At 43.7% G+C, this 27,881-nt stretch overlaps 1 protein-coding gene across 3 annotated transcripts in view; it reads left to right on the forward strand.

The window, feature by feature from the left end:
• Positions 1-27,881, forward strand: part of grid2 (glutamate receptor, ionotropic, delta 2) — a 559,781-nt gene that overhangs the window by 55,754 nt on the left and 476,146 nt on the right. For all 3 annotated transcript variants that reach the window (XR_002475295.3, XM_021620869.3, XM_021620870.3), the window contains exon 2: positions 19,728-19,883. Coding sequence is in view for 2 of the 3 variants with exons in the window: in XM_021620869.3 (XP_021476544.2) it covers positions 19,728-19,883 (156 nt within the window). In the remaining variant the exon portion in view is untranslated. The remainder of the gene's footprint in view (positions 1-19,727; positions 19,884-27,881) is intronic.

The raw sequence follows: 27,881 nt of genomic DNA on the forward strand, positions 1-27,881 counted from the left end.
TCTGTATGTGAAGTATAGGTGGTCCAGAGTTATTTGTCCTCTGGTTGCACTTTTAACATACTGATAGAAATTTGGTAAAACGGATGTAAGTTTCCCTGCATTAAAGTCCCTGGTTGAGCGTTTTCCTGTTTGTTTATGGCGGAATACAGCTCATTCAATGCTGTCTTAGTGCCAGCCTCTGACTGTGGTGGTATGGCTGGGGCCACTTAAAACGTCTGCCTTCTTCTTCTTCTTACCAAACCTGATCACCTGATTGCTCCACCAGGCTAGGTTATGAAGGTGAATTGGGACTCTAAACTTTTTTTTACCTTTGACCATGTCAATTGTCACCAACCTGACTCAAATGTCCTCCCTGTTCCATTATTAGGAACGCTAACAACAAGTGCATGTCTGTGTGATGCTGAGGGTCCCCATGCTGGTGTTCTCTATGTTCCACATTCGGTTGCAAACTGGACATCTCTCAAACAACTGCAGAATACAATTCTCATAAACAATGTACTTCCTCATCTTATGAGGTGGTGTTTACTGGGAGGGCATCTGACAGGGTTATACAATAGACAACCAAGTGGTACATTGCATTTTGTTTTAAGGAAAGGACTTATCTTTTTGATATTGCACTTCACAACCAAAATGACTACTACTTGTATCTGCCTGGCTGGGGAATTAACCTACTAGTTTATCAAACCGGGTATTTTTTAATACAACTTTTCACATAAAACACATTACTGTTATTGTTGAAGCCGTTTGTGTCAACAGGGTCTTGGGTCAAGCTAATTCTAGGTCGTCAGCCACAAAGTCATAAAGGCCCGAGTAACAGGCTTTTATTTTTTATTTTATTTTTTTTACCTTTATTTAACTAGGCAAGTCAGTTAAAAACAAATTCTTATTTTCAATGACGGCCTAGCGGGGAACAGTAGATTAATTGCCTTGTTCAGGGGCAGAATGACAGATGACAGACCTTGTCAGCTCAGGAATTCGATGCAGCAACCTTTCGGTTACTGGCCCAACACTCTAACCACTAGGCTACCTGCCACCTACATTTTACTGGCTACTCGTTTCAGTTTATTTCCCCATCTTTGGGATTGAACTGCAGAGGGTAAACAGTGTGGTATTTGATGGGCGAGAATAGCTCTATGGCCCATGACATAGTGTTTCCAGGCTTGTGCTGCAAAAAGTCCTGACAGATAAATAGTGCACACTCTTCTCTCTCTTTCTATCCATCCTGGTATTCCATCATTCTGTATTCTCTCCTCTGGCCTATTTCCTCTCTATCGTCCTGAGAGAAAAAGCTCTTATTTCCTGTACGCAACCTTGAACCTGCCCACTGATTTGTTGTAACTAGCACGTAGGTACACATTTTCCATTCTCTGGCATCCTGCTTAAGTAAACCAGATGTGTGGGTGGGTGTGTGTCTGTGTGTGTCTGTGTGTGTGTCTGTGTGAGTTTGTGCGTGTTTGAAGAACTGTCGAGTGTAAATCCCTTAAATCAGACAGATTAAAGTAGGGGCAGAATATGTATATCGTGTCATGGCCTAGGGGTTGCAAGGTAAAACACACTACGAAAAGGAAAGAACACAGAAATAGTCACGTCAATGACAATTCAATTTAGTGCAGTAGTAACACACAGGAGATTGCTTTGTTTATGAAGGTCATATGGCTTAGGTATCGTTTGAATAGCTCGCCATGGCTGAGTGATTTTTTAAAATCATATTTTGAGAATAATCCAATATACAGTATGTTCCTTTGCTGAAAACACAGTTGAGAGATTACCACAGGGGAGGGAGAAAACTGCTCTACGTTCTACGGCATTGTTTTTCAGTCCTGGCCCTTGGGATCCACAGGGTGTACCAGCCCAGTCACACCAGTTTTGTACCAGCCCAGTCACACCGGATTCAACTTGTCAAAGACTTGACTAGTTACATAAGGTGTGTTAATTAATGATCGGCTGAAACAAAAGCCTGCACACCCCGTGGGGTCTGCAGGACCAGAACTAAAGGGCATTGCTATAAGGGCTTTTTAGAATCTCTTCATAGAGAATCGTACTGGATTCGTCTTTCTCACTGCCATGTCAGATGGGTTGAGAAAGAAACACTCGGGTAATACGTTTCAAGGTATTCCATGTATGCTGTCGGTTTTGGAGAGAGTCTAGGCCAGGGGTGGGCCATCATTTTTTGCTTAAGGGCCACATCAGGATTTCAATTTCTTTTCGGAAAGATTTGTTCCTCAAATGCAATCTTCGGGGCAGAAAAAAACGTATCGGTCCATTGTAATTTCGACATACTTTCTATCTAGTTTCCGACGTTCAATCGTGGCCTGGAGTGTTTTTTTAACCCAAAGGTTTACTGAAACCTCACGCGGGCCAGATTGAATGGGCTGTTATCTCTCTCCTGTCTTCCATACGAAATGTGGCACACTCCGCTCACAGTCCAAAGAGCTTAGACCTCAGATACAGTATAGATGTCAGAGCACGTCTAGATCTGATGGGATGGTACCATAGCTGGCATGAATAGATGATCTGTACAATGTGTTTTCCACAAACGTGCCTCTCAGTCATGTGATCCTTTGAGAAACATTTGAAGAGTTGCATTCATTAGGATATTTCAGAAATACTGCAGTTCACAGTGTTCTCACTTGGAAGTCGATAAGACAAAGAAAAGGTTAACTATGTGGGCCTGTGTCTTCACGGGCACATGGCAGGGGTGTTTCATGACAGAACTAGCCCCCGTATGAAAGTGCGCTATGATCTGACTTGCAGCTCTGTAGTATCTCCAGACATCATAAGGTTTTGTTCTTAGATCCCCCCAACCCACCCTCAGATGTGATGGTCCAAATAGAGCACAGTGTCCTCAGTAAACCAGGGTGGTACAGAAGAGCTTGTGGGCCGCATGGCAAGGCTTTGAAAGCATCGCTAAGCCCAACACGCTCATTATAGCCCGTCTGATCACTGTTTTGAAGCCAAATATACACACATGCCGTCCTTTGCTGCTTTTGGTGAAGCTAGACTAAGCTAGACAAAGTCAGTGCTTGATCAATACAGTATCTACAGTGAAAACACTGGAACTATTGATATGGCAGGTCATTTAGGACATCTACTTTGTGCATGACAAGTCATTTTTCTAACAATTGTTTAACTTATAATTCACTGTATCACAATTCCAGTGGGTCAGAAGTTTACATACACTCAGTTGACTGTGCCTTTAAACAGCTTGGAAAATTCCATAAAAATTATGTCATGGTTTAGAAGCTTCTGATAGGCTAATTGACATAATTTGAGTCAATTGGAGGTGTACCTGTGGATGTATTTCAAGGCCTACCTTAAACTCTTTGCTTGACATCATGGGAAAATCAAAAGAAATCAGCCAAGACCTCAGAAAATGAAATGTAGACCTCCACAAGTCTGGTTCATCCTCGGGAGCAATTTCCAAATGCCTGAAGGTACCATGTTCATCTGTACAAACAATAGTACGCAAGTATAAACACCATGGGACCACACAGCCGTCATAATGCTCAGGAAAGAGATGCGTTCTGTCTCCTAGAGATGAACGTACTTTGGTGCGAAAAGTGCAAATCAATCCCAGAACAACAGCAAAGGACCTTGTGAAGATGCTGGAGGAAACAGGTACAAGTATCTATATCCACAGTAAAACGAGTCCTATATCGACATAACCTGAAAGGCCGCTCAGCAAGGAAGAAGCCACTGCTCCATAACCACCATAAAATGCCATACTACGGTTTGCAACTGCACATAGGGTCAAAGATAGCACTTTTTGGAGAAATGTCCTCTGGTCTGATGAAACAAAAATAGAACTGTTTGGTCATAATGACCATCGTTATGTTTGGAGGAAAAAGGGGAGGCTTGCAAGCCGATGAACACCATCCCAACCGTGAAGCACGGGGGTGGCAGCATCATGTTGTGGAGGTGCTTTGCTGCAAGAGGGACTGGTGCACTTCACAATAAAGATGGCATCATGAGGGGGGAAAATTATGTGGATATATTGAAGCTACATCTCAAGACATCAATCAGGAAGTTAAAGCTTGGTCACAAATGGGTCTTCCAAATGGACAATGACCCCAAGCATACATCCAAAGTTGTGGCAAAATGGCTTAAGGACATCAAAGTCAAGGTATTGGAGTGGCCATCACAAAGCCCTGATTCTCAATGCAGATTTTCCTGTGTTTGAGCAAACTGCAGTCTTTTTGTGAGGTCCGGTGTGTCGGCTGAGGAACCTGTACAGGGAGAGCATCCAATTGTCTTGCAATGTCACTGCTCGAGATGAGAGTGGAGTACTTATCCAGGCTCTTACAATCGTTTCACCCCATTAATGTCTTTCAAATGGAATACTCTCCACTGGATTTTAATCATTCAAGGATCATTCCCTCTTCAAAGGAAAAACTTGTATACATTTGCACAAAAGTTCTTCCGGATGTCTGATCGGTACACAAGATTTTCACAGCATCTTTTGTCTCACATCTCTGCATTAAGCTGCGTAACCAGCTGTATGAGCCAGTCATGGAACACAATTCTTGGTCATCATGGGATGTCCTTTGCTGTCCTTCATAAGACATTCAGACCATTTTTGTAATGAATAATTTAACACGTTCGTAGTTGATGTGATAGGCCTGAAGCTTGAAGATGTTACCCTTTAGCATGACCTTTAATATTTGTTCTAGTAAACTGTTGCAGGTATTCAGCAATGCTTTAGTCTATAGAAAGGTAATATGTTCAACCCACAAGGCTTACAAGGCTTAGACAAGATGGATCAGTTTTGGCATTGCTAAGTAAAGACTCTTTAAAGATGACCAGTATGGGGAGAGACAGAAACAGTTTGTCCGAGAGACATGGCAGCGATCCTTGGTACTCCATCAGACAAAAGACTAGAGTATCCGTTTAGTTTTCTAATTAAATGTTTGATTTGAGCGGTTAAGTTTCCTTAATCCTCGTTAATTACCTAATTAGAGTGACTCTGTTTAGGGAGCCAAGAGAGCACAGAGAAAATTAATTTATGTTGTGATGTTTGTTCTCCTTCTCAAAAGGTATGCAAAAACAACGACAAGACCGAACAAGGAACCATTTGTTTTCCTTGGAGAACAGGGTTTAGGGAACTTGGCACCAAGTTCAGCAGGCTCTGGGGTCCTTTGCAATTGAGCAGAGAGGGACCAAGTCCTGAGGAAAGGAGATTCGTAGTGGACAGTACCCAGTGGGACCATGAGCGTGATGTGCTTCTGCACAATTAGTGAAATGACTTCTGCTGTCCAATATTTGGGGAAAATGTTGGAAAATATAAATGTGTGTATCTTTCTCTCAGTAACAAATAGGCACAAGCGTGGACAGAGGAAGGATTGCTTGGGGATTTGTGAGTCATTTGTCTTTGAAGTGGAGAGGATATTCAGCCACTGTTGGAGGACAATGGAAGATGATAAAGAAGCATTTTTATAATCCAAGTTCCATTGTCCTCCAAGAGTGGCTGCATCCTCTCCAAGATTCCCCTCAAGATTCTTGCAACAGGTGTAGGTTTGTGTGTTTGATAAAACTCCAGAATTGAATGTACAGACCATTTGTAACACAATGACTTCACCCCACATCAAACTCTTCTCATTTAACTGAAAAGTGTTGGTTGGGGAATATCAAAGCAAACCAAAAAAGAGCTAACCGAAATGACAGTGAGGGCTGAACAGATTGCTAAAGCAGATTGGAATTTTATATGCAATTTTCCAGCTCATATGTGTAGATGACTGCTCTTGAAATCCTCTGAAATGAGGAAATAAATACTGTATCTGGTTATTTTTATGTGTGCTTATCCACATCGTATCATTATCCCATAAATTATTAAAGGGGAATTTAAGAGAACACATTCCATTCTCCCCAATGTGGCTTTGTGTAATGCTTATTAATCTATATTAAGTTTTCTCTGGAAAATGATCTGAAGGCTGGCTTATGCTAGGAATGGTAATGCGAGGCTTCTGTGTGGTTTTTGTCACTGACTTGAAATGTCAGTGGGGGTTGGGGGTTATAATAGTCTAATAGTAGTTTAATTTTTTTCCCCGAAAATGATTTGGATTGATGTTACGGGTGGATTCTGTGTCTGTATCTGTAGAGTAGGTCCACTTACCGCACAACCTCTGTCTAAAAAAAACGTCCTTAGGTCGTAGGGCACAGTAGGTCTGACATACAAAAATTGCTTAATTAAGTTAACCCACAAAGACACCATATACACAGTATTCTCTAAGCAAGCAAAGAGTGTATAATTGAGACTCATAGGCCTACATACAGTAGCGCTTGGCTCCGTCCTCCAGGCCACCAAGTTTGCTGCAGTGATGAATAAAACAACAGGCTTGGTTTGTTATGTTCTGCTGAGTCGCAGGGTTTTAAAGGAACTAGCTGCTAGCAGACATCTGGGTTGCCACCGCTCCAGACACTCCCAGCTCAGCTCTGTCTCGGCCTGGGTGGGAGCTAGCTAGTCCCCATCTCTGTAAGGTCAGACTGCTCTTGGACGGCCTGCTCCCTGAAAGGCCTCCAGTGCTGATGGAGCACCCTGAGGAATAGATTGCCTGCCTGTGAGGAAATGGCTAGAGCTTGTCTACATCAGGTCAGAAAATGACCGGAGTACACCAAGTGGCAGTGTCTAAGTAGGTTTTTGAGGCATGGATTTTTAAAATCTCTTACTTTACCCATGTTTTATTGACATGGAGTCGGCACCCTCTACTTGGTGTACGGAGGAATTGCTATTTGGGGTATGGGGTAGCATACAAATACTACTAGAGGGATATGTTGACTACACTTTTGTAACCTAACCTTTGATCGTCATAGTGAGAGTTTGATATTAGCATAATCTTTCATTTAGACTGCATTGTGGTTATTATTACAGGCATTGTGCATCCTATCTGTGTACTGCTCTCTCTCTCTCTCCCATTCTCATGCTGTGTGACAACCCCCAGTGATGAGGGCCACGTTGTGTGTTAGCCTTCACAATTGGCTCAGCATTCCATTAGTGTCAAGCACCATAACACTCTGCACTAATTCCCTTCCCACACTCCACTCAGCCGGATGAGCACGAAACATCTGGAAATATTGACATCGCCATTATCATTGGCGCTCATTAATGATGCTTTCTACACACACTGACCTCTGGAAAGGTGTTAATGGCTATTCAAATAGAGATATTAATTACAGAGTTATGGGTTTTCAACTGACTTCAAGCCCAGTGATTCTAACCCAGCTGACACATTTGGTTCCTTGGAAGTTGTGGGAACGTACATTTTTGGTTTCCCATTGGTTCTTGGAACGAAGCCATAAGTTTCCTGTCTGAGAACGGAATTGAAAATGTTCTGGGCTTGAAAGTTTTCCTGGGAGGTATTGCTAAGACTCTGAGAACAGAAATGATAGATTATTTAAGGTAATCAAATAACTTTCTGAGTGCATGTTTTAGTAACACTGCTAGCTTAGGTTAACTGTGTTCAACTCCAAGCACAGATAGGACACATGGAAATGCATTTGCTTAGGCATTAATCATGCAAACACATTTTGTTATTTCTTTATTGTAGCACAGCCTCAATGAGACTATGATCTTCTGCCTCTCTATCCATGGAATTAGTCCACTGCGCCACCAGGATGGAGATAGCATGTCATGTTTTTTTTTTACTTATACAAAGCTGTTCATTTTAGTCTATTCAAACAGACCCCATTTCAAAGGAAACAAGCACTCATTAAGATCAGGTGTGGCCAATTAGTGGATGTGGCCAACACACCTGAACACACTTAACAAGATAGAGGGATAGAGAGAGTTTTGTTGATGCTGAGAATGGAATGTATACAGTGCCTTGCGAAAGTATTCGGCCCCCTTGAACTTTGCGACCTTTTGCCACATTTCAGGCTTCAAACATAAAGATATAAAACTGTATTTTTTTGTGAAGAATCAACAAGTGGGACACAATCATGAAGTGGAACGACATTTATTGGATATTTCAAACTTTTTTAACAAATCAAAAACTGAAAAATTGGGCGTGCAAAATTATTCAGCCCCCTTAAGTTAATACTTTGTAGCGCCACCTTTTGCTGCGATTACAGCTGTAAGTCGCTTGGGGTATGTCTCTATCAGTTTTGCACATCGAGAGACTGACATTTTTTCCCATTCCTCCTTGCAAAACAGCTCGAGCTCAGTGAGGTTGGATGGAGAGCATTTGTGAACAGCAGTTTTCAGTTCTTTCCACAGATTCTCGATTGGATTCAGGTCTGGACTTTGACTTGGCCATTCTAACACCTGGATATGTTTATTTTTGAACCATTCCATTGTAGATTTTGCTTTATGTTTTGGATCATTGTCTTGTTGGAAGACAAATCTCCGTCCCAGTCTCAGGTCTTTTGCAGACTCCATCAGGTTTTCTTCCAGAATGGTCCTGTATTTGGCTCCATCCATCTTCCCATCAATTTTAACCATCTTCCCTGTCCCTGCTGAAGAAAAGCAGGCCCAAACCATGATGCTGCCACCACCATGTTTGACAGTGGGTATGGTGTGTTCAGGGTGATGAGCTGTGTTGCTTTTACGCCAAACATAACGTTTTGCATTGTTGCCAAAAAGTTCAATTTTGGTTTCATCTGACCAGAGCACCTTCTTCCACATGTTTGGTGTGTCTCCCAGGTGGCTTGTGGCAAACTTTAAACAACACTTTTTATGGATATCTTTAAGAAATGGCTTTCTTCTTGCCACTCTTCCATAGAGGCCAGATTTGTGCAATATACGACTGATTGTTGTCCTATGGACAGAGTCTCCCACCTCAGCTGTAGATCTCTGCAGTTCATCCAGAGTGATCATGGGCCTCTTGGCTGCATCTCTGATCAGTCTTCTCCTTGTATGAGCTGAAAGTTTAGAGGGACGGCCAGGTCTTGGTAGATTTGCAGTGGTCTGATACTCCTTCCATTTCAATATTATCGCTTGCACAGTGCTCCTTGGGATGTTTAAAGCTTGGGAAATCTTTTTGTATCCAAATCCGGCTTTAAACTTCTTCACAACAGTATCTCGGACCTGCCTGGTGTGTTCCTTGTTCTTCATGATGCTCTCTGCGCTTTTAACGGACCTCTGAGACTATCACAGTGCAGGTGCATTTATACGGAGACTTGATTACACACAGGTGGATTGTATTTATCATCATTTGTCATTTAGGTCAACATTGGATCATTCAGAGAGCCTCACTGAACTTCTGGAGAGAGTTTGCTGCACTGAAAGTAAAGGGGCTGATTAATTTTGCACGCCCAATATTTCAGTTTTTGATTTGTTAAAAACGTTTGAAATATCCAATAAATGTCGTTCCACTTCATGATTGTGTCCCACTTGTTGTTGATTCTTCACAAAAAATACAGTTTTATATCTTTATGTTTGAAACCTGAAATGTGGCAAAAGGTCACAAAGTTCAAGGGGGCCGAATACTTTCGCAAGGCACTGTATGTTTTTTAACCTGTGGAATATATGATGCTGAAGGACTGAAATTCCCACTGTCACACCCTGGTCGTAGTATTTTGTGTTTATTTATTTGGTCAGGCCAGGGTGTGGCATGGGTTTTTGTTTGTGGTGTGTATGTATGGGGATTGTAGCTAGTGGGGTGTTGTAGCTAAGTCTATGGCTGTCTGAAGTGGTTCTCAATCAGAGGCAGGTGTTTATCGTTGTCTCTGATTGGGAACCATATTTAGTCAGCCATATTCTTTGAGTTTGTCGTGGGTGATTGTCCTTAGTGTCCTGATGTCATTGTTCTGTGTTAGGTTACACAAGTATAGGCTGTTTCGGTTTTCGTTAAGTTTATTGTTTTGATAGTGTTTGTGTTTAGTGTGTTACTTCATTAAACATGGATTGCAATAGACACGCCGCATTTTGGTCCGACTCTCCTTCTTATACGGAAAACCGTTACAGAATCACCCACCACAAAGGGACCAAGCAGCGTGTCAACAGGCAAGAACAGCCCAAAGTGGAGTACAGTATGGACTATACTTCTTGGGAGGAGATAGACAGGTGGGCGGTCGACCCAGGGAGAGTGCCGGAGCCCGCCTGGGATTCGATGGAGCAGTGCGCGGAAGGATATAGGAGAATGGAGTTTGCGAAGCAAGCAAGGCGGCGCGGACGGAGGCCCCATAGTCAGCCCCAAAAATTTCTTGGGGGGGGGCTCAGGGAGAGTGTGGCAGAGTCAGGAGCCAGACCTGAGCCAACTCTCCCTGTTTATCGTGAGGAGCCAAGGAGGAGACCAGAACCAGAGCCGGTGTTGGAGGTGAGCGAAACAGAGACTGTGAAGGAGTTAATGGGGAAATTGGAGGAGAGAGAAATGAGGGAGTTGCTGTGTTGGTGTTTTAAACATGGAATTCGCCCGACGGAGCGTGTCGGGGATTTGATGGCACCTGGGTCAGCGCTCCATACTCGTCCTGAGATGCGTGTTAGTCGGCTGGTGAAGATGGTGCCAGTCTCACGTACCAGGCCTCCTGTGCACCTCCCTAGCCTTGCACGTCCTGTGCCAGCACCGCTCTCAAGATCTCCAGTACGCCTTCACGATCTAACCCATCCTGTGCCACCTCCACACCCCAGCCCTCCGGTAGCAGCTCCCCGCACCAGGCTTCCTGTGCGTGTCCTCGGCCCAGTACCACCAGTGCCAGCACCACGCATCAGGCCTACAGTGCGCCTCGCCTGTCTAGCGCTGTCGGAGCCCTCCTCCTCTCCAGCGCTGTCGGAGTCTCCCGCCTGTTTAGCGCTGTTAGAGCCTTCCTTCTCTACAGCGCTGCCGGAGTCTCCCGCCTGTTCAGAACTGCCAGTTAGCATAGAGCTGCCAGTTAGCATAGAGCTGCCAGTTAGCATAGAGCTGCCAGTCTGCAAGGAGCTGCCAGTCTGCAAGGAGCTGCCAGTCTGCAAGGAGCTGCCAGTCTGCAAGGAGCTGCCAGTCTGCAAGGAGCCGCCAGAGCTGCCTGTCTGCAGGATGCCGCCAGAGCTGCCAGTCTGCAAGGAGCCGCCAGAGCTGCCAGTCTGCAAGGAGCCGCCAGAGCTGCCAGTCTGCAAGGAGCCGCCAGAGCTGCCAGTCAGCATGGAGCAGCCAGGGCCGCCAGTCAGCATGGAGCAGCCAGGGCCGCCAGTCAGCATGGAGCAGCCAGGGCCGCCAGTCAGCATGGAGCAGCCAGGGCCGCCAGTCAGCATGGAGCAGCCAGGGCCGCCAGTCAGCATGGAGCAGCCAGTCAGCATGGAGCAGCCAGAGCAGCCAGTCAGCATGGAGCAGCCAGAGCTGCCAGTCAGCATGGAGCAGCCAGTCAGCATGGAGCAGCCAGAGCTGCCAGTCAGCATGGAGCAGCCAGTCAGCATGGAGCAGCCAGAGCTGCCAGTCAGCATGGAGCAGCCAGAGCTGTCAGTCAGCATGGAGCAGCCAGTCAGCATGGAGCAGCCAGAGCTGCCAGTCGACCAGACTCTTCCAGATCTGCCAGTCGACCAGACTCTTCCAGATCTGCCAGTCGACCAGACTCTTCCAGATCTGCCAGTCGACCAGACTCTTCCAGATCTGCCAGTCGACCAGACTCTTCCAGATCTGCCAGTCGACCAGACTCTTCCAGATCTGCCAGTCGACCAGACTCTTCCAGATCTGCCAGTCGACCAGACTCTTCCAGATCTGCCAGTCAGCCAGGATCTGGTAGATTCATCAACCTGCCTGAGCTTCCTCTCACTCCTGAGCTTCCTCTCACTCCTGAGCTTCCCCTCAGTCCCGAGCTGCCTCAGTCCCGAGCTGCCCCTCAGTCCCGAGCTGCTCCTCAGTCCAGTGGGGTTCTGGGTGAGGACTACTAGGCCATGGTCGGCGGCGAGGGTGGACTATCCAGGGACGCGAGGAGAGGGGACTAAGACATTGATTGAGTGGAGTCCACGTCCCGCGCCGGAGCCGCCACCATGGACAGACGCCCACCCGGACCCTCCCTATTGTTTTGAGGTGCGTTCGGGAGTCCGCACCTTAGGGGGGGGGTTCTGTCACACCCTGGTCGAAGTATTTTGTGTTTATTTATTTGGTCAGGCCAGGGTGTGGCATGGGTTTTTGTTTGTGGTGTGTATGTATGGGGATTGTAGCTAGTGGGGTGTTGTAGCTAAGTCTATGGCTGTCTGAAGTGGTTCTCAATCAGAGGCAGGTGTTTATCGTTGTCTCTGATTGGGAACCATATTTAGGCAGCCATATTCTTTGAGTTTGTCGTGGGTGATTGTCCTTAGTGTCCTGATGTCATTGTTCTGTGTTAGGTTACACAAGTATAGGCTGTTTCGGTTTTCGTTAAGTTTATTGTTTTGATAGTGTTTGTGTTTAGTGTGTTACTTCATTAAACATGGATTGCAATAGACACGCCGCATTTTGGTCCGACTCTCCTTCTTATACGGAAAACCGTTACACCCACAGAACAACGTTGTTTCTTAAAGTTCTCTAAACAATTTGAGAAAATGACTTTAACCTTTTCTACAGGTTATGCTGAAGTACTGAAATTCCAACCTAAGAAACATATGGTTCTCAGACCGTTATGTGCCAGCTGGGTATCCTGCACCCCTTCCCAGTACTTTTCATTTTAACTTTATTTAACCTTTATTTAAGATTTGGGAAGGTTGTATGCAAAACAACCACAGGACAACCGCGCTCTCACCAAGCTCTAAGAAACATGGTTCTCAAAATGTTATGTGCTAGCTTAAGTTATATATTAACTTTGAGCCTACTGTGCTGTTTTAGGCAGATTTTAACCAAACACCCCAACACCATCTGAAATGGCATGAAAGCGGTGTGTGTATATGTGTGTGCGTGTCCACGTTCGTGTGTGTGTGTGTGTGTGTGGCAAGGGGTATACTCCACATGACGCCTGTACCCACCCATATTGTAAAAATCCAGCAAAACCCCAAACATCTGTGTCTTGATTGATGCTTTGATTGATGTGACATTAACTGTCATTTACTTATTTGATTTGTTGAAATGTGAAATTGTAAATTGATAGTGTCGTTTTGAGACTGATTATGTTGATTTATTGTTCCCAAGGGCACCTTGAAAATGAGACCCTGGTCTCAATGGGTTTTTCCTGGTTAAATAAAGGTTAAATATTAAAGGAACCCAATCTAATGGGGAACTCGCCTTCCCAGGCCCCATACGTCTGAGGCATCCAGCAGCCCCATTTAAGCCCACTTTTATTAAATGTCAGGGAGAAGGTGTCCCCACAGCCGGGGAAGGTGAGGAACAGCCATGGAGAGGCTTTAGATTGGCTCAGCAAAGCCAGTGAGCTGGCTGGCAGCTTTGCTGCCGCGTTAATGATGAAGCCATTTATTTCCATGATAATAATGAAAGTGTGTATTCAGCCAGCAGGAGAAGGGAAAATGGCACATGTGGATTTCACAGTACAAACCATGTCCTCGGGATCATTTCAATTTTACACAATGGCGGTAATAGATTTCGCAGAAGCAGATTGCTGATACCCACGTACACGTGGATATTTTTGTCACTTAGTCCTACCGTAAGATTTAGTCTCCTTCCTGCTGTATGAGAATTGACATGCCTCCTCCTTAGTCTATTTCAGGAACACATAGTTCCCTACGACAGTGGCTGCTGTGAACTCACTCACCACTGCCCACACACCATTATATTCCTGCTAGCACAGAGTCACACATAGTGGAGCTCTGTGACAAGCTCTGTGACTCTGCCTGCCTGGTGCAGGGGTGGACACCTAGCCAGTCTCATCAGAGGTAGAAATTGAAGAGGGCTCTGTGTTTGTATGCGGCGGAGCAGTGATGATGAGAGGTGGCTGGGGCCCACCAATGAGAAGTGGAGTTATTACTGTGCGTGGCCACGGCTGCCATACGGCGTGATAAACATGGCGGTGTGTTGCCGTTTTCTATCACATTCTATCAGACGATTACTGCTCTCCCCTGGGCCTCCCAGAGCCAATTAATCGCCCTTGTCTCCCAGGTGTCAGCTGCCACGTCCTTCTACCAGACAAGGCATGGGCTGTAAATCTGACCGCCCTCACATGTGCACTCACAGGCCTCCCCTAAACACCACCCCTCCATCCACTCCATCCACTCCCCCCGGCAAAAGCATACTAATTCATCCTCATCATCACCCACGCCGTCTCAATCTTGCTTTCATCATAACAGATCATCATCATGATCCTTCAATTGCTATCAAGGTGGGCGGTTCCATCCCCTCTGTCACTGTCATTGTTGTCATTGTCATCAACGTGGAAAGGCTCTTCCATTATCATTATTATAGCCAGAACCGCCATGGGGCTGCTTCGTCACAATCAGCCCATACTAGGCTGTGGAGACCAGTGTTAGGGAGTGGTATTCCTCTGTATCTCAGTGGGGTATTGCAAGTTGGGTTCAGAGAGAAAGAGAGAGATTGATTCAGTATACAGGTATAGCCTATAAAGGAATGATGTGCAATTAGAGCTAATAACTCTCCTTCTTCTCTGCCCCCACTTAAATAACCTTCTGAATCCTGCCTCTGCTTGGACAGCCTGAGAGACGTGTCTTTTCCTATCCAGCTGCACAGCTGCCCTAGTAGTCATCTTCTAACTGGTCTGGACACTACAAGGCTGACAAGTCTGTTTCCAAGTCTAACCCTGTCAGGAGAGAACAAGCTTCCTTCACACTCCCTCAATTCTTATTGTAAGTGAAGTCATTCCCGTCCAGACAATTGCTCATTAATGCTAAATGATTTAGTCTAAACACACAGGCTAATTATGCGAGCTCTATTGACGTTGCGAAATAATAGTGCTGGAAATTGGAAAAAAGCCTCTATTCTGTTGGGTGATTTGCTGTAGTTAAAAGGGAACTCATGTTGATTCTCTCAGTGTGTATTTAACAATGTGTGCTTTTCATTCAACCGAATAAAGGCCAAACGATAAGTGTCGTTTCATAAAAGGGAAGTCAGCAGGAACCTACTACTGGAGACGTTATAGGACTAACTGACAAACTGGATATTCTTCAGGAAACCATAGTAAACAACAGCAGCAATATCAGATACATGTTTAAAGCACCCGGGAGTCAATAGCATTTCCCAAATGAATGTATTCTGCCTTCAATCCAAATAGCTGTTGTGGAAATAGCAATGATCGCATATTGTGCATTTGAGCCCTGTTGCCCTTGGAGCATCGGTATAAAACTAGATGCAATGCCTTTATCGTCTCCTCTGATATATGTTGTGACGTTTGCTTTTTCCTCACAATCCAGTTGTCCAAGAGCTGGAGGAGCCATGCTGGAGAAGAGTTTAGAGCAGGAGGAAGGCTGCTTGTAAATCAGCACGCAGTGCTGCCATCCACATCATACCAGTGCAGTCCGCCAGGCCTGCGTCCACACGCACATACACACACACACACACACACACACACACACACACACAAAAAAAAAATTATAATCTTCACTTTTTCTCCACTAGAGAGAGCTTGGAGACATTAATCAATGTGACAATGGCCATAATGTGCACAGTGGGGCCTTGACCTTCTACTGTCTTTTGCTATGTGCTATGTGTGAGTTTGCAGCTGCTGGCAGGTGCCAGTGTGCACAGACTAGTATGGTGTACCATCCCTTGATAAAGTATCTGGTCACAGCTCTGAGATCAGATGTAGAATCACTCATTATTTCCCAGCTGGGGAACATTAGGAGACAAATATCATCATTTAACAAGCTCAGTGATTTAAGTTGTGATTGAAGGTCAGTAGAAAGTAAACAAGTTGTTATTATTTATTTCTTTTAAATTCAGTGGATTCCAATGCCAACCTTCAAAAGCACATTTGTATGTTTTTGAGACTCTGTCCGTTGATTACTCATACTATTTTGATGAATCATATTTGATGAATATATATGGATGAGCTCATTCCTAATTCATGTTTCTATGGGTATAAAGGCTCGATGCACTTAATCATCATCAATGGATCATGAATCACTCACCGAAATGAAAACGAATCACAGGTGGAAAGGCCTTAAAATCAACCCCCACCAGTAATTTATTTCCATTAAGATGTTTGAATTATTCTACCATTTAAATATCTGATGGTTTCAGTTAAGGGAATAAAACAGAGCGAGGCGGCCACTTTAGAGGGACATTGAGGGAAAATATTGCCCCCCCCCTCTATAGCATTTCACACCGCCACGGGTGCGATATGCAGCTTTAAAGCGTGTTTTGAAGTCTCCACCTTGAGTTTTGTTTCTATGGCAACTCCATTCTGGGGCCCAGATAAAAGAGCTATTATTTTTTTGCGGAGGATTGGAGACAAAGTGAGTACGTTGCTGCTGGTTGGGAGGGAGATTTGTCTTGTCTGACAGAGTTCTTGCAGGGCTTTGAAAGCATTGTCTTTACCAGGCGATTTCACAACCGACCACCAGCTCACATTTGATGGTATATTTAATAGTATATTTACCATACTACTGTACAACCAGTCAGACATAACACCCCCATCACAGAGGGCTCAATCACATCCCTGAAGGTATCGGCCTATGCCCCACTCTCTCAAAGGGATAGGTATTTTATTCTTTGATCTGTTTCAATCAGACCTCTTTGTGGGCTATGTTTCTTTCCATTCACCCTGAACCACATTTGAGTCGCATCAATAATGCAGCTTAATTAAATAGATGAAGGAATGCGTCTTTTATTTGACCATTTATTCATGCGGAACTGTGTTTTTGTTAGTATTTTCTCGTTCACATTGCATGGCGTTTAAAACCATGCAAGGAAAACAAGACAACACACCGAACAGTCATACAGTGGATGTATTTTCTTTAGGACAGACTCGCTTGATGTTTGTAAGATAGTGGACTCTACGGTCTTTTCAGGGGTGCCAAGCGTCAGCAGTCAGGTGGACTTCAGGTGCAAAATGGTGGTATTTATTTACAGGTGCAGAGAAGGTCAATAAAGCTGGAATCATTCATATAATTTACATGATGCGTTGGCAAACATTTGACTGACAAAAGTATCAAACATAAACTAAATGGCTGATACACCGAAGCTGCTGGCTTCTAGCTACCGTTTTCAAACTAGTCAGACCTATAACTTTGTGTCAATATTTCCTCGCACAGCTGAGTTAGAGAGCCCTGGGACAACACTCACTCTAGCCCAATAAGCTCTCAGGAACACTGGAACTGGAATAATCCAAAATGCCCCTAAACAGGTATTTCATCAATGAACATATATAATCAATAGTTCTGATTTAGGCCAATGGCCACTACATAATTCATTTCAACATATCAGGACACGATCTCATAACACTCAACAAATATTGGGAAAACACCCTTCAACATGGAGCATTACGATTACTGGGCACGTGAACCTGTTGGTTAACTACGCTTGCGGTCGAAAGTTTTAGAACAGCTACTCATTTAAGGGTTTTTCTTTATTTGTACTATTTTCCACATTGTAGAATAATAGTGAAGACATCAAAACTATGAAATAACACATATGGAATCATGTAGTAACCCAAAAGGTGTTCAACAAATCAAAATCTATTTTATATTTGAGATTCTTCAAATAGCCTTGTTGACAGCTTTGCACACGTTTGGCATTCTCTCAAATTCATAAAGTAGTCACCTGGAATGCATTTCAATTAGTAGGTGTGCCTTGTGGAATTTCTTTCCTTCTTAATGCGTTTGAGCCAATTGGTTGTGTTGTGACAAGGTAGGGGGTTATACAGAAGATAGCCCTATTTGGTAAAAGACCAAGTCCATATTATGGCAAGAACAGCTCAAATAAGCAAAGAGAAACACAAAGACATGAAGGTCAGTCAATACGGAACATTTCAAGAACTTTGAAAGTTTCTTCAAGTCCAGTCGCAAAAACCATCAAGCACTTTGATGAAACGGGCTCTCATGAGGACCACCACAGCAATGGAAGACACAGAGTTACCTGCAGAGGATAAGTTCATTAGAGTTACCAGCCTCAGAAATTGCAGCTCAAATAAATGCTTCACAGAGTTCAAGTAACAGACACATCTCAACATCAACTGTTCAGAGGAGACTGAGTGAATCAGGCCTTCATGGTTGAATTGCTGCAAAGAAACCATTACAAAAGGACACCAATAAGAAGAAGAGACTTGCTAGGGCCAAGAAACACGAGCAATGGACATTAGACCGGTGAAAATGTGTTATTTGTTCTGCAGCGAAATGCCATCTCATCTGGTTTGGGCTTAGTGGGACTGTCATTTGTTTTCAACAGGACAATGACCCAACACACGTCCAGGCTGTGTAAGGTCTATTTGACCAAGAAGGAGAATGATGGAGTGCTGCATCAGATGACCTGGCCTCCACAATCACCCGACCTCATCCTAATTTAGATGGTTTTGGGATGAGTTGGACCGCAGAGTGAAGGAAAAGCAGCCAACAAGTGCTCAGCGTATGTGGAAACTCCTTCAAGACTGTTGGAAAAGCATTCCAGGTGAAGCTGGTTGAGAAAATACCAAGAGTGTGCAAAGCTGTCATCAAGGCAAAGGGTGGCTACTTTGAAGAATCTCCAATATAAAACATTTTTTGATTATTTCATGATTCCAAATGTGTTATTTCCTATTTTTGATATCTTCAATATTATTCTAGAATGTAGAAAATTGTAAAAATAAAGAAAAACCCTTGAATTAGTAGTAGATGTGTCTAAAAGTTTGACCGGTAGTGTATGTGGACGTCACAGGCGTGTTCGTTCTCCAAACTAGTCCACAAACATCATGCGGTTGTGAGTAGGCCTACAGGCTGGCGATACAATGTGCCTTAAATTCTAAATAACCAAAGTTAAAGGTCCAATGCAGTCATTTTTTATCTCAATATCAAATCATTTCTGGGTAACAATTAAGTGGGCTACCTTACTGTGACTGGTTTAAATAAAAATGGTAAAAGGAAACAGAAATAGCTTCTTAGCAATTTCTCAAGCAAGAATTTTGCTAGGACAGTCTGGGAGTGGTCTGAGTGGAAAAACTGAGCGAGAAGTATGCAATTGAGATTCTTCCAATGTACTTCAAATGATAAATTAACAATCTTAACCTGCGTGTGATTGGACATATCTAGCAGTAGGACGCTTGAAAATGCCAGTAACAATGAACACACATGATGAAACGTTTACAAAGTGTTTTTGTTGCTAAATGAGGGGATGGCAATGGGAGTGGAATGTCTAACTTGACGGGTACTCTCCAGTGCACATGGTCCCAAGGACTGACTTTGTCGCTTGACGTGGTTCATAGCATAGGCTACTACAATCCTCAGGATGTTACCTTGCTGTAATTTTTGTGAAGGTCTATGAAGAGGGTGACCAAAAATCACACTGCCCCGCAATTGGCCCCAAAATGTGAGCTTAGCTCCGAATTGGTGAGATTACTGTATGAATCACCAGTCTGCATCATACACACAATCTATTTCTAAATGATGACTATTTGCAGGTCAGCAAAATGCATTTAGCATTGCTTCAGTGAGCAGGTTTAAACAATTACTAGCTCATTTGCTGCAGGCAACAAGCAGAGAGGAAATGCAAGGCCAAAAGTAGAGATGCTGTCTCTATTTGGATTCCTGCAGGATGTAGGTGGAATGTTCCTGTATTGTATACACCCATTGACTGTGGCATACCTTACTTACTTCCCAGCAAATGGATTGTTGCTCTATTGATGTTTAGGCCCACGTACAGAATAAGGCCCAAGAGACTTTCCTTAGACACGATGATCACTTATCATTACCCCCCCCCCCCCCTCTTGCTCTCTCCTTTGCTCTCCCTCCCTTCTTTCTCTCTTTCCCAAAGGGGCCATCTTTGACGAGTCTGCCAGGAAGGATGACGAGGTGTTCCGCATGGCCGTGGCAGACCTCAACCTCAACAACGAGATCCTGGAGACGGAGAAGATCACCATCTCCGTGGAGTTTGTGGACGGGAACAACCCTTTCCAGGCGGTCCAGGAAGGTAAGGCCTTGCCCTGCCCTCGCCCTCACCCTGCAGTCACCACAACCACCACCAGCAGTCCACATCTCGCACTCAGCGAGGCCAGAGGAGTGGCTGACAAAGTCCTTTACCCCCCCCCCCCCCCGACCACTCTGCATGGTTTTTCTGTGGATATGCTTCAGCCATCCATCTGAAAATCCCTCAATTTTCAGACCGAAACCTTGATCAATGACACACTGAACTGAATAACACTATATTAGGTTTTGAAGGTGTTCCCCAGAAAATGAAGAAAAGGTTTGGGTTTTGGAAATCTCTTTTACTGTTACAGTAGTTGCACCCTTCTGAAAATGGTGTCTGTTGGATTCCCACTGTACTTTACCAGTGATACTCTCGGTCACTGTTGATATGCACTCTAGGATTGGGAAGATTGTCATTTTTTATTAAAAGGCTCGTCATTTTTGGTTGATATTCTTCCAATATTTCTGAAATGTGTTTCAATACTGCCATTACCTGAAACGCTGCTAACAATTAATTAAGCTGGTAACGTCGATGGCATTTGTCTCGGGAGATATCTGATAAAAATGCAGAGACGTGTGGCACAAAATATAAATGAACTCCTCTAGCATAATTCCATGATTTAATTAACTGATAATTGATAACAAAAAATACCATTTAGACCAAAACCTGTGTTCGACTGAACAGAACTCAACTAAAAGAGTCATATTTCCCTGGGTTTTAAATAGGTCCTTTCGGTTCCTTCTGACATCAAAGAACCCCTACGATAACAAGCTCCTAGCATCATGTCATATTGTCGCTGGTAGCTACTCTGCCCTTTTAGATCCCTAGCCTGGGAAGTCTGAACACAAGGAGAAGTCTGGTTGGAACCTGTTTAGCTAATGGACACTGGTTATTTGTGGATGGTGGCAGATGTACAGTCTAGTGCAGTCTAAGAGCCTAATAGTTATTCCCACTGGTGCTTTTGTTAAGCCTCTCTGGAGCATCTATACCTGAGATGCTCTCTTGTCTTTGAAGTCTCATTGTGAGTAGTGCTATTACTGAATACATTACATGTGTTCTGGCTGAATGATGGTGGTGGGTCTGCTGGAAGCATCTTTTGTTACTTGTTTCGAAACACCTTTTAATCTGTTGCTCTTTGAACAACAACAATAAAATCCAATTGGCTTTTGTTAATTAAAAAGGGTTCTTAATTCATTCCTGAGTGATATAGTATTATAGTGATTGTATTTAGTGATATATTATCAGAACACACTTTTTTGGGGTCGATGCATTGATGTGAAGAAAACATATTACAGGACTATGCTCGGTCTTAATTCAGAATAATTGTTCTCCACCTCTGCTCATTCATAAACAAATACCTGTGCCCAGAAAATAACAATGCATGATTCATGTTGGTGTTATAATACATAATATAGAATATAAACTCAGCAAAAAAAGAAACGTCCCTTTTTCAGGACCCTGTCTTTCAACGATAATTCGTAAAAATCCAAATAACTTCACAGATCTTCATTGTAAAGGGCTTAAACACTGTTTCCCATGCTTGTTCAATGAATCATAAACAATTAATAAACATGAACCTGTGGAACGGTCGTTAAGAAACTAACAGCTTACAGACAGTAGGCAGTTAAGGTCACAGTTATGAAAACTTAGGACACTAAAGAGGACTTTCTACTGACTCTGAAAAACACAAAAAGAAAGATGCCCAGGGTCCCTGCTCATCTGTGTGAACGTGCCTTAGGCATGCTGCAAGGAGGAATGAGGACTGCAGATGTGGCCAGGGCAATAAATTGCAAAGTGTGTACTGTGAGACGCCTAAGGCAGCGCTACAGGGAGACAGGACGGACAGCTGATCGTCCTCACAGTGGCTGACCACGTGTAACAACACCTGCACAGGATCGGTACATACGAACATCACACCTGCGGGACAGGTACAGGATGGTAACAACAACTGCCCGAGTTACACCAGGAACGCCAGAATCCCTCCATCAGTGCTCAGACTGTCCGCAGTAGGCTCAGAGAGGCTGCACTGAGGGCTTGTAGGCCTGTTGTAAGGCAGGTCCTCACCAGACATCACCGGCAACAACGTTGCCTATGGGCACAAACCCACTGTCGCTGGAACTGACAGTACTGGCAAAAAGTGCTCTTCACTGACGAGTCGTTGTTTTGTCTCACCAGAAGTGATGGTCGGATTCGCGTTTATTGTCGAAGGAATGAGCGTTACACCGAGGCCTGTACTCTGGAGCGGTATCGATTTGGAGGTGGGGGGGTCCATCATGGTCTGGGGCGGTGTGTCACAGCATCATCGGACTGAGCTTGTTGTCATCGCAGGAAATCTCAACGCTGTGCGTTACGGTGAAGACATCCTCCTCCCTCATGTGGTACCCTTCCTGCAGGCTCATCCTGACATGACCCTCCAGCATAACAATGCCACCAGCTATACTGCTCGTTCTGTGCATGATTTCCTGCAAGACAGGAATGTCAGTGTTCTACCATGGCCAGCGAAGAGCCCGGATCTCAATCCTATTGAGCACGTCTGGGACCTGTTGGATCGGAGGGTGAGGGCTAGGGCCATTCCCCCCAGAAATGTCCGGGAACTTGCAGGTGCCTTGGTGGAAGAGTGGGGTAACATCTTACAGCAAGAACTGGCAAATCTGGTGCAGTCCACGAGGAGGAGAAGCACTGCAGTACTTAATGCAGCTGATGGCCACACCAGATACTGCCTGTCACTTTTGATTTTGACCCCCCTTTGTTCAGGGACACATTATTCCATTTCTGTTAGTCACATGTCTGTGGAACTTGTTCAGTTTGTCTCAATTGTTGAGTTATGTTCTTACAAATACTTACACATTTGCTGAAAATAAACGCAGTTGACAGTGAGGATGTTTATTTTTTTGCTGAGTTTGTAATACATATAGTATATGCATACATCCATGTAAACATAGGCACGTACACTACTTTGGTGAATCTGATACTATTTACACATAGGTCTTAGCATGGCTCTTAGCAGTGACTTACCGCTAATGCTCAGCACTTGCCTTTTTCACACCGGCAGAACTTGTTGCTAAACCATGGCATAACATTACGAAGGAGTGTTTATTCCAACCCTGGGACATAGCCTCTCCCATCTGCCTTGGTTTACCCAGTGTCTCCACAACAATGCTCCCCGTACGTCTAACACGTCCTGTAATAGGCTTGGCGCTGGATTTGAATGGGATGGAAGAAAGGGAGCCCTGTCGCCTTGTTGTCATCTCAAATAGCAAAGACGGAACAAAGGCAATGAGACGCGCCAAGAAGCCTGTCCAAGTTTTCTCCATTTGGGAGGTGTTATGTCGTCACTGAGCATCTTTTTGTCTTACACACGTGGACACACACACAAACCCCCCCACACACACACACATATACATACACACACTGTGTCGGTGTTGGGTTGCCAGATGACATCCAATATGGTGGGCTTTTTCACCGTTTGTGTGTGTGTGTGTGTGTGTGTGTGTGTGTGTGTGTGTGTGTGTGTGTGTGTGTGTGTGTGTGTGTGTGTGTGTGTGTGTGTGTGTGTGTGTAATGAAAGCAGCTGGGTGTCTGCAAACTCAACAGGCCTGTTTGTATTTGTATTTATGATGGATGCCCATTAGCTGCTGCCAAGGTGTTTTTTTAATCTGTTTTTTAAATTCGATTTTACTGCTTACATGAATTACTTCATGTGGAATAGAGTTCCATGTAGTCATGCCTCTATGTAGCACTGTGCGCCTCCCATAGTGTGTTCTGGACTTGGGGACTGTAAAGAGACCTCTGGTGGCATGTCTTGTGGGGTATGCATGGGTGTCTGAGCTGTGTGCTAGTAGTTTAAACAGACAGCATGTCACTTCTCACAAATACAAGTAGTGAAGAAGTCAATCTATACTCTACTTTGAGCCAGGAGAGATTGACATGCATATTATTAATGTTAGCTCTCCATGTACATTTAAGGGCTAGCTGTTCTGCCCTGTCCTGGGCCATTTGTAATTTTCCTAAGTCCCTCTTTGTGGCACCTGACCACACGACTGGACAGCAGTCCAGGTACAAGCAACAAAACCAGGGCCTGTAGGACCTGCCTTGTTGATAGCATTGTTAAGAAGGCAGAGCAGCGCTTTATTATGGATAGACATGTCTCCATCTTAGCTACTGTTGCATCAATATATTTTGACCATGACAGTTTACAATCCAGGGTTACACCAAGCAGTTTAGTTTCCTCAACTTGCTCAATTTCCACATTATTCAATACAATATTTAGTTGGGGTTTAGGGTTTAGTGAATGATTTTTCCCAAATGCTTAGCTTTTTTGTTTTTGAAATATTTAGGACTAACTTATTTCTTGCCACCCATTCTGAAATTGACTGCAGCTCTTTGTAAAGTGTCACAGTGATTTAACTTGTTGTGGTAGCTGACGTGTATAGTGTTGAGTCATCAGCATACATAGACACACAGGCTTTACTCAGAGCCAGTGGCAGGTCATTAGTAAAGATGGAAAAAAGTAAGGGGCCTAGACAACTTCCATGGGAATGCCTGACTCTGCCTGGATTAGGTTGGAGAGGTTTCCATTAAAGAACTCCCTCTGTGTTCTGTTAGACAGGTAACTCTCGATCCACAATATACCAGGGAATGTAAAGCCACAACACATATGTTTTTCCAGCAGCAAATGATGATCGATAATGTCAAAAGCTGCACTGAAGGCTAACAAAGCAGCTTTTTATTGTCAATTTCTCTCAGCCAATCATCAGTCATTTGTGTAAGTGCTGTACACGTTGAATGCCCTTCCCTATAAGCATGCTGAAAATATTTTGTTCATTTGTTACTGTGAAAAAGCATTGTATCTGATCAAACACAATTCTTTCCAAAAGTTTACTACGGGTGGTAACATACTGATTGGTTGGCTGTTTGAGCCAGTAAAGGGTGCTTTGCTATTCTTGGCAAGCGGAATGGCTTTTGCTTCCCTCCAGGCCTGAGTGCACACACTTTCCTGTAGGCTTAAATTGAAAATATGGCAAATAGGAGTGGCAATATCATCCACTATCATCCTCTGTAATTTTCTATCCAAGTTGTCAGACCCAGGTGACTTGTCATTGTTGATAGACAACAATCATTTTTTCAACTCTTCCACAATCACTCCAAGGAATTCAAAATGACAATGCTTGTCTTTCATAATTTGGTCAGTTATGCAAGGATGTGTAGGTTCAGAATTAGTTGTTGGCATATCACTTCTACGTTTTCTAATCTTGCCAGTGAAAAAAATCATTATAGTAGTTGGCAATATCAGTGGGTTTTGTGTTGAATGAGCCATCTGATCCAATGAAGGATGGAGCCGAGTTCAAACAAAGTTAGCCTGACCATGACAGGCCCCTGAACTCCAATCCCACCATGAACAAGGAATCTATAACGCTACGTATAAGCACACTTTGTTTTGTCCTCTACAAGGGGATTCTTGCAGGCACTACCCATTACTGTTCACATTAATAAGGACAAACACACAAGAGAGGACTTCTTTAAGCCAGATATGTATTATTATCTAGATTGCAGGGATGATTTGCCAGGATCGTACACAGGGATTTCAAGGCGATGTTCTCAACATCAACATCAGTCCTCTTTAAACCATCCCTGCTGCTGGAGCCCGAGCCGCCCGGGAGCTTGTAGAGATGTTCCTTCTCACCCATCTCTGTGTAGTACCGCTTCAGCTTTGGAAGTTTTTTTTTTTAGCATTTTGCATCTGGTTCTAAAGTTCTATGGAAAGCGGGTGTGTGCTAATGTAACCAGGCACAGCCTGTTCTCATTGCTTTGCATGTGAAACACGGTTAATTGTGAAAGGTATAATGCTGCCACTTATGTTTAGACACTACGCTATATCTCATCATCTCCCGCCATAACCAGATGAATTAGTGAACAGGTAGATGTGCGTGCGTTCACGGCTCATATTGATTAAAGCAGTAAAGGGGACTGTAATTGGATAACAGTGCAAGGGGTGTTTGGAAGGGGAGCTTTTCGCTCACGGAGGCTGCTTGTGAGTTCTAGTCTTCTTGTCTTCTGCTCTCAGATGTAGCGATAAGTAACGATTCCCACTCCGTGTCTCCACAGTAACACACCAAGCTGACAGCACACGGCGCTGTGGCTGAGACTGAGGTGGATAGGGCTTAGCAAGGCAAGTCTACAAAGTCTTCTTGGGACTTTTGAGGAAAAGAAGTGTGAAATGGTGTATGACTGACAGACAGGTACAATAATCTAGTTTAATGACATGCTGCTCTGTAGCAAAGTTGTGAAAGTGTCAAGAATATTGAAAGACTGTGTGATGCAAAGGTGATAATGAGGCGAGAGTAGGGTTGCAAAGCTACCGGTAATTTACCAAAGTTACTGAAATCTTCGGTAATTTTTGTAACAGATAATCTATGGCAATCTATGGTAATTTTGGTAATTTATGCTTGAATAACAAAACAAATCTGTATTCATTTATAGTATAATTTGTTTTATATCTGTGTCCATATATCGCCCATGCGTTTCTAGTGGATAGACCATATGGTTCAATAGAAAATAGCTTAATTAATGAAAAAGCACAATGGAATTATTTTCAATGAACTCTGCAAAACCTCCAACTATTGGCTTTTTACACGACCGCCACCAGTTTGGCGCCAAAACATTTACAACAAAGACATATTGACATAGTAAAATAAATCAAAATATTTTACTATGTAAACCCTCATGTTAGCCCTTACACTCATGGGAATTGGCCTATATGGATAGAGCTACATTGAAATGTTTCTTACAGAAGAAATATGGAAAGCATATGCAGAGCAATCAAAAGGGAACAGTTTGGAGATTATGGGAAAATTATTAGACTGAATCCAAACATTACACAGTTGATTTTATGTGTATTTGATATTTACTGTACTTTTTGCCTTATTTGTTGATAACAAAATCTGACAATACTAGTATTTGGGGAATGTGCAACATAAGACAAAAAAGGGTTTGAGTGAGAGGTATAACGTCTGCAAGTGGCCACATAATTCTCCAGAGTGTGCACAATTCCTACGCAATTTCAATGCACGTTTTTGACTCAAAGAAGAGTCTTCAACTTTAACGTGCTATTTTGACCTCTCCTAGATGTGCTGTTGAGGAACTAGATCAAGCAGACTTATAGTTGTTTTTGGAACACAGCCCTGCATCCCGCCCATCACATAATTACTGTTGTTGTTTACGCTTTCCAAAAACGGCCCATTGACACAATCTGGTCAGGTGGGCATCATTGGAAAGCTTGTTCTGTTGCTGACATGGCTGGCTAAGTTACAAAATATGATCTTACAGTTTTAGGCTTTCACAAGTCAATTCAGAGAAGCAGATTGTAATTTTGGTGTGCATAGAATAGAGTCATGAGTGCATTCAGGTACGTGTTCCCCGACAAATTTATTCACAATACGACAAACATCCCAGCTAGCACAGTGGAGCTGGGCCGATTCCGGCTGAGAGTCGGAGCACTCGGCTGAGAGTCAAACTCGGCCGCCGTCAGTATTACTTATGGCTATGATGCAGGGATTGAGCTCGGGCCGATTCCGGTGTGAGTTATCTAGCCCAAATGTTTTACTTGAGGCTCGGGCCGATTGGGGCCGATTGGGGCTACTCTCTGGCAGATGATTACACAGGCTGCTTTATATAATTAACCTTTCATTATTTATTTATTTTTCCATATTTTCTTATTGTTTCTGTGATCAAAAAATACCATTAACAGTTAAATGAAATTCTTTAAGAGTCCTGTTTAAGTATTATTTTAGTATTTTGATACTTTGTGCAAGGCAATTGATAAGCATTGATAAGGCATTGATAAGCATTGGGGTGGCAGGGTAGCCTAGTGTTTAGAGCGTTGGACTAGTAACCGGAAGGTTGCAAGTTCAAACCCCTGAGCTGACAAGGTACAAAGCTGTCGTTCTGCACCTGAACAGGCAGTTAACCCACTGTTCCGAGGCCGTCATTGAAAATAAGAAT

The sequence above is a fragment of the Oncorhynchus mykiss genome, chromosome 11 (genome assembly GCF_057628025.1).
Source record: "Oncorhynchus mykiss isolate SJ-2025 chromosome 11, ASM5762802v1, whole genome shotgun sequence".
NCBI lineage: Eukaryota > Metazoa > Chordata > Actinopteri > Salmoniformes > Salmonidae > Oncorhynchus > Oncorhynchus mykiss.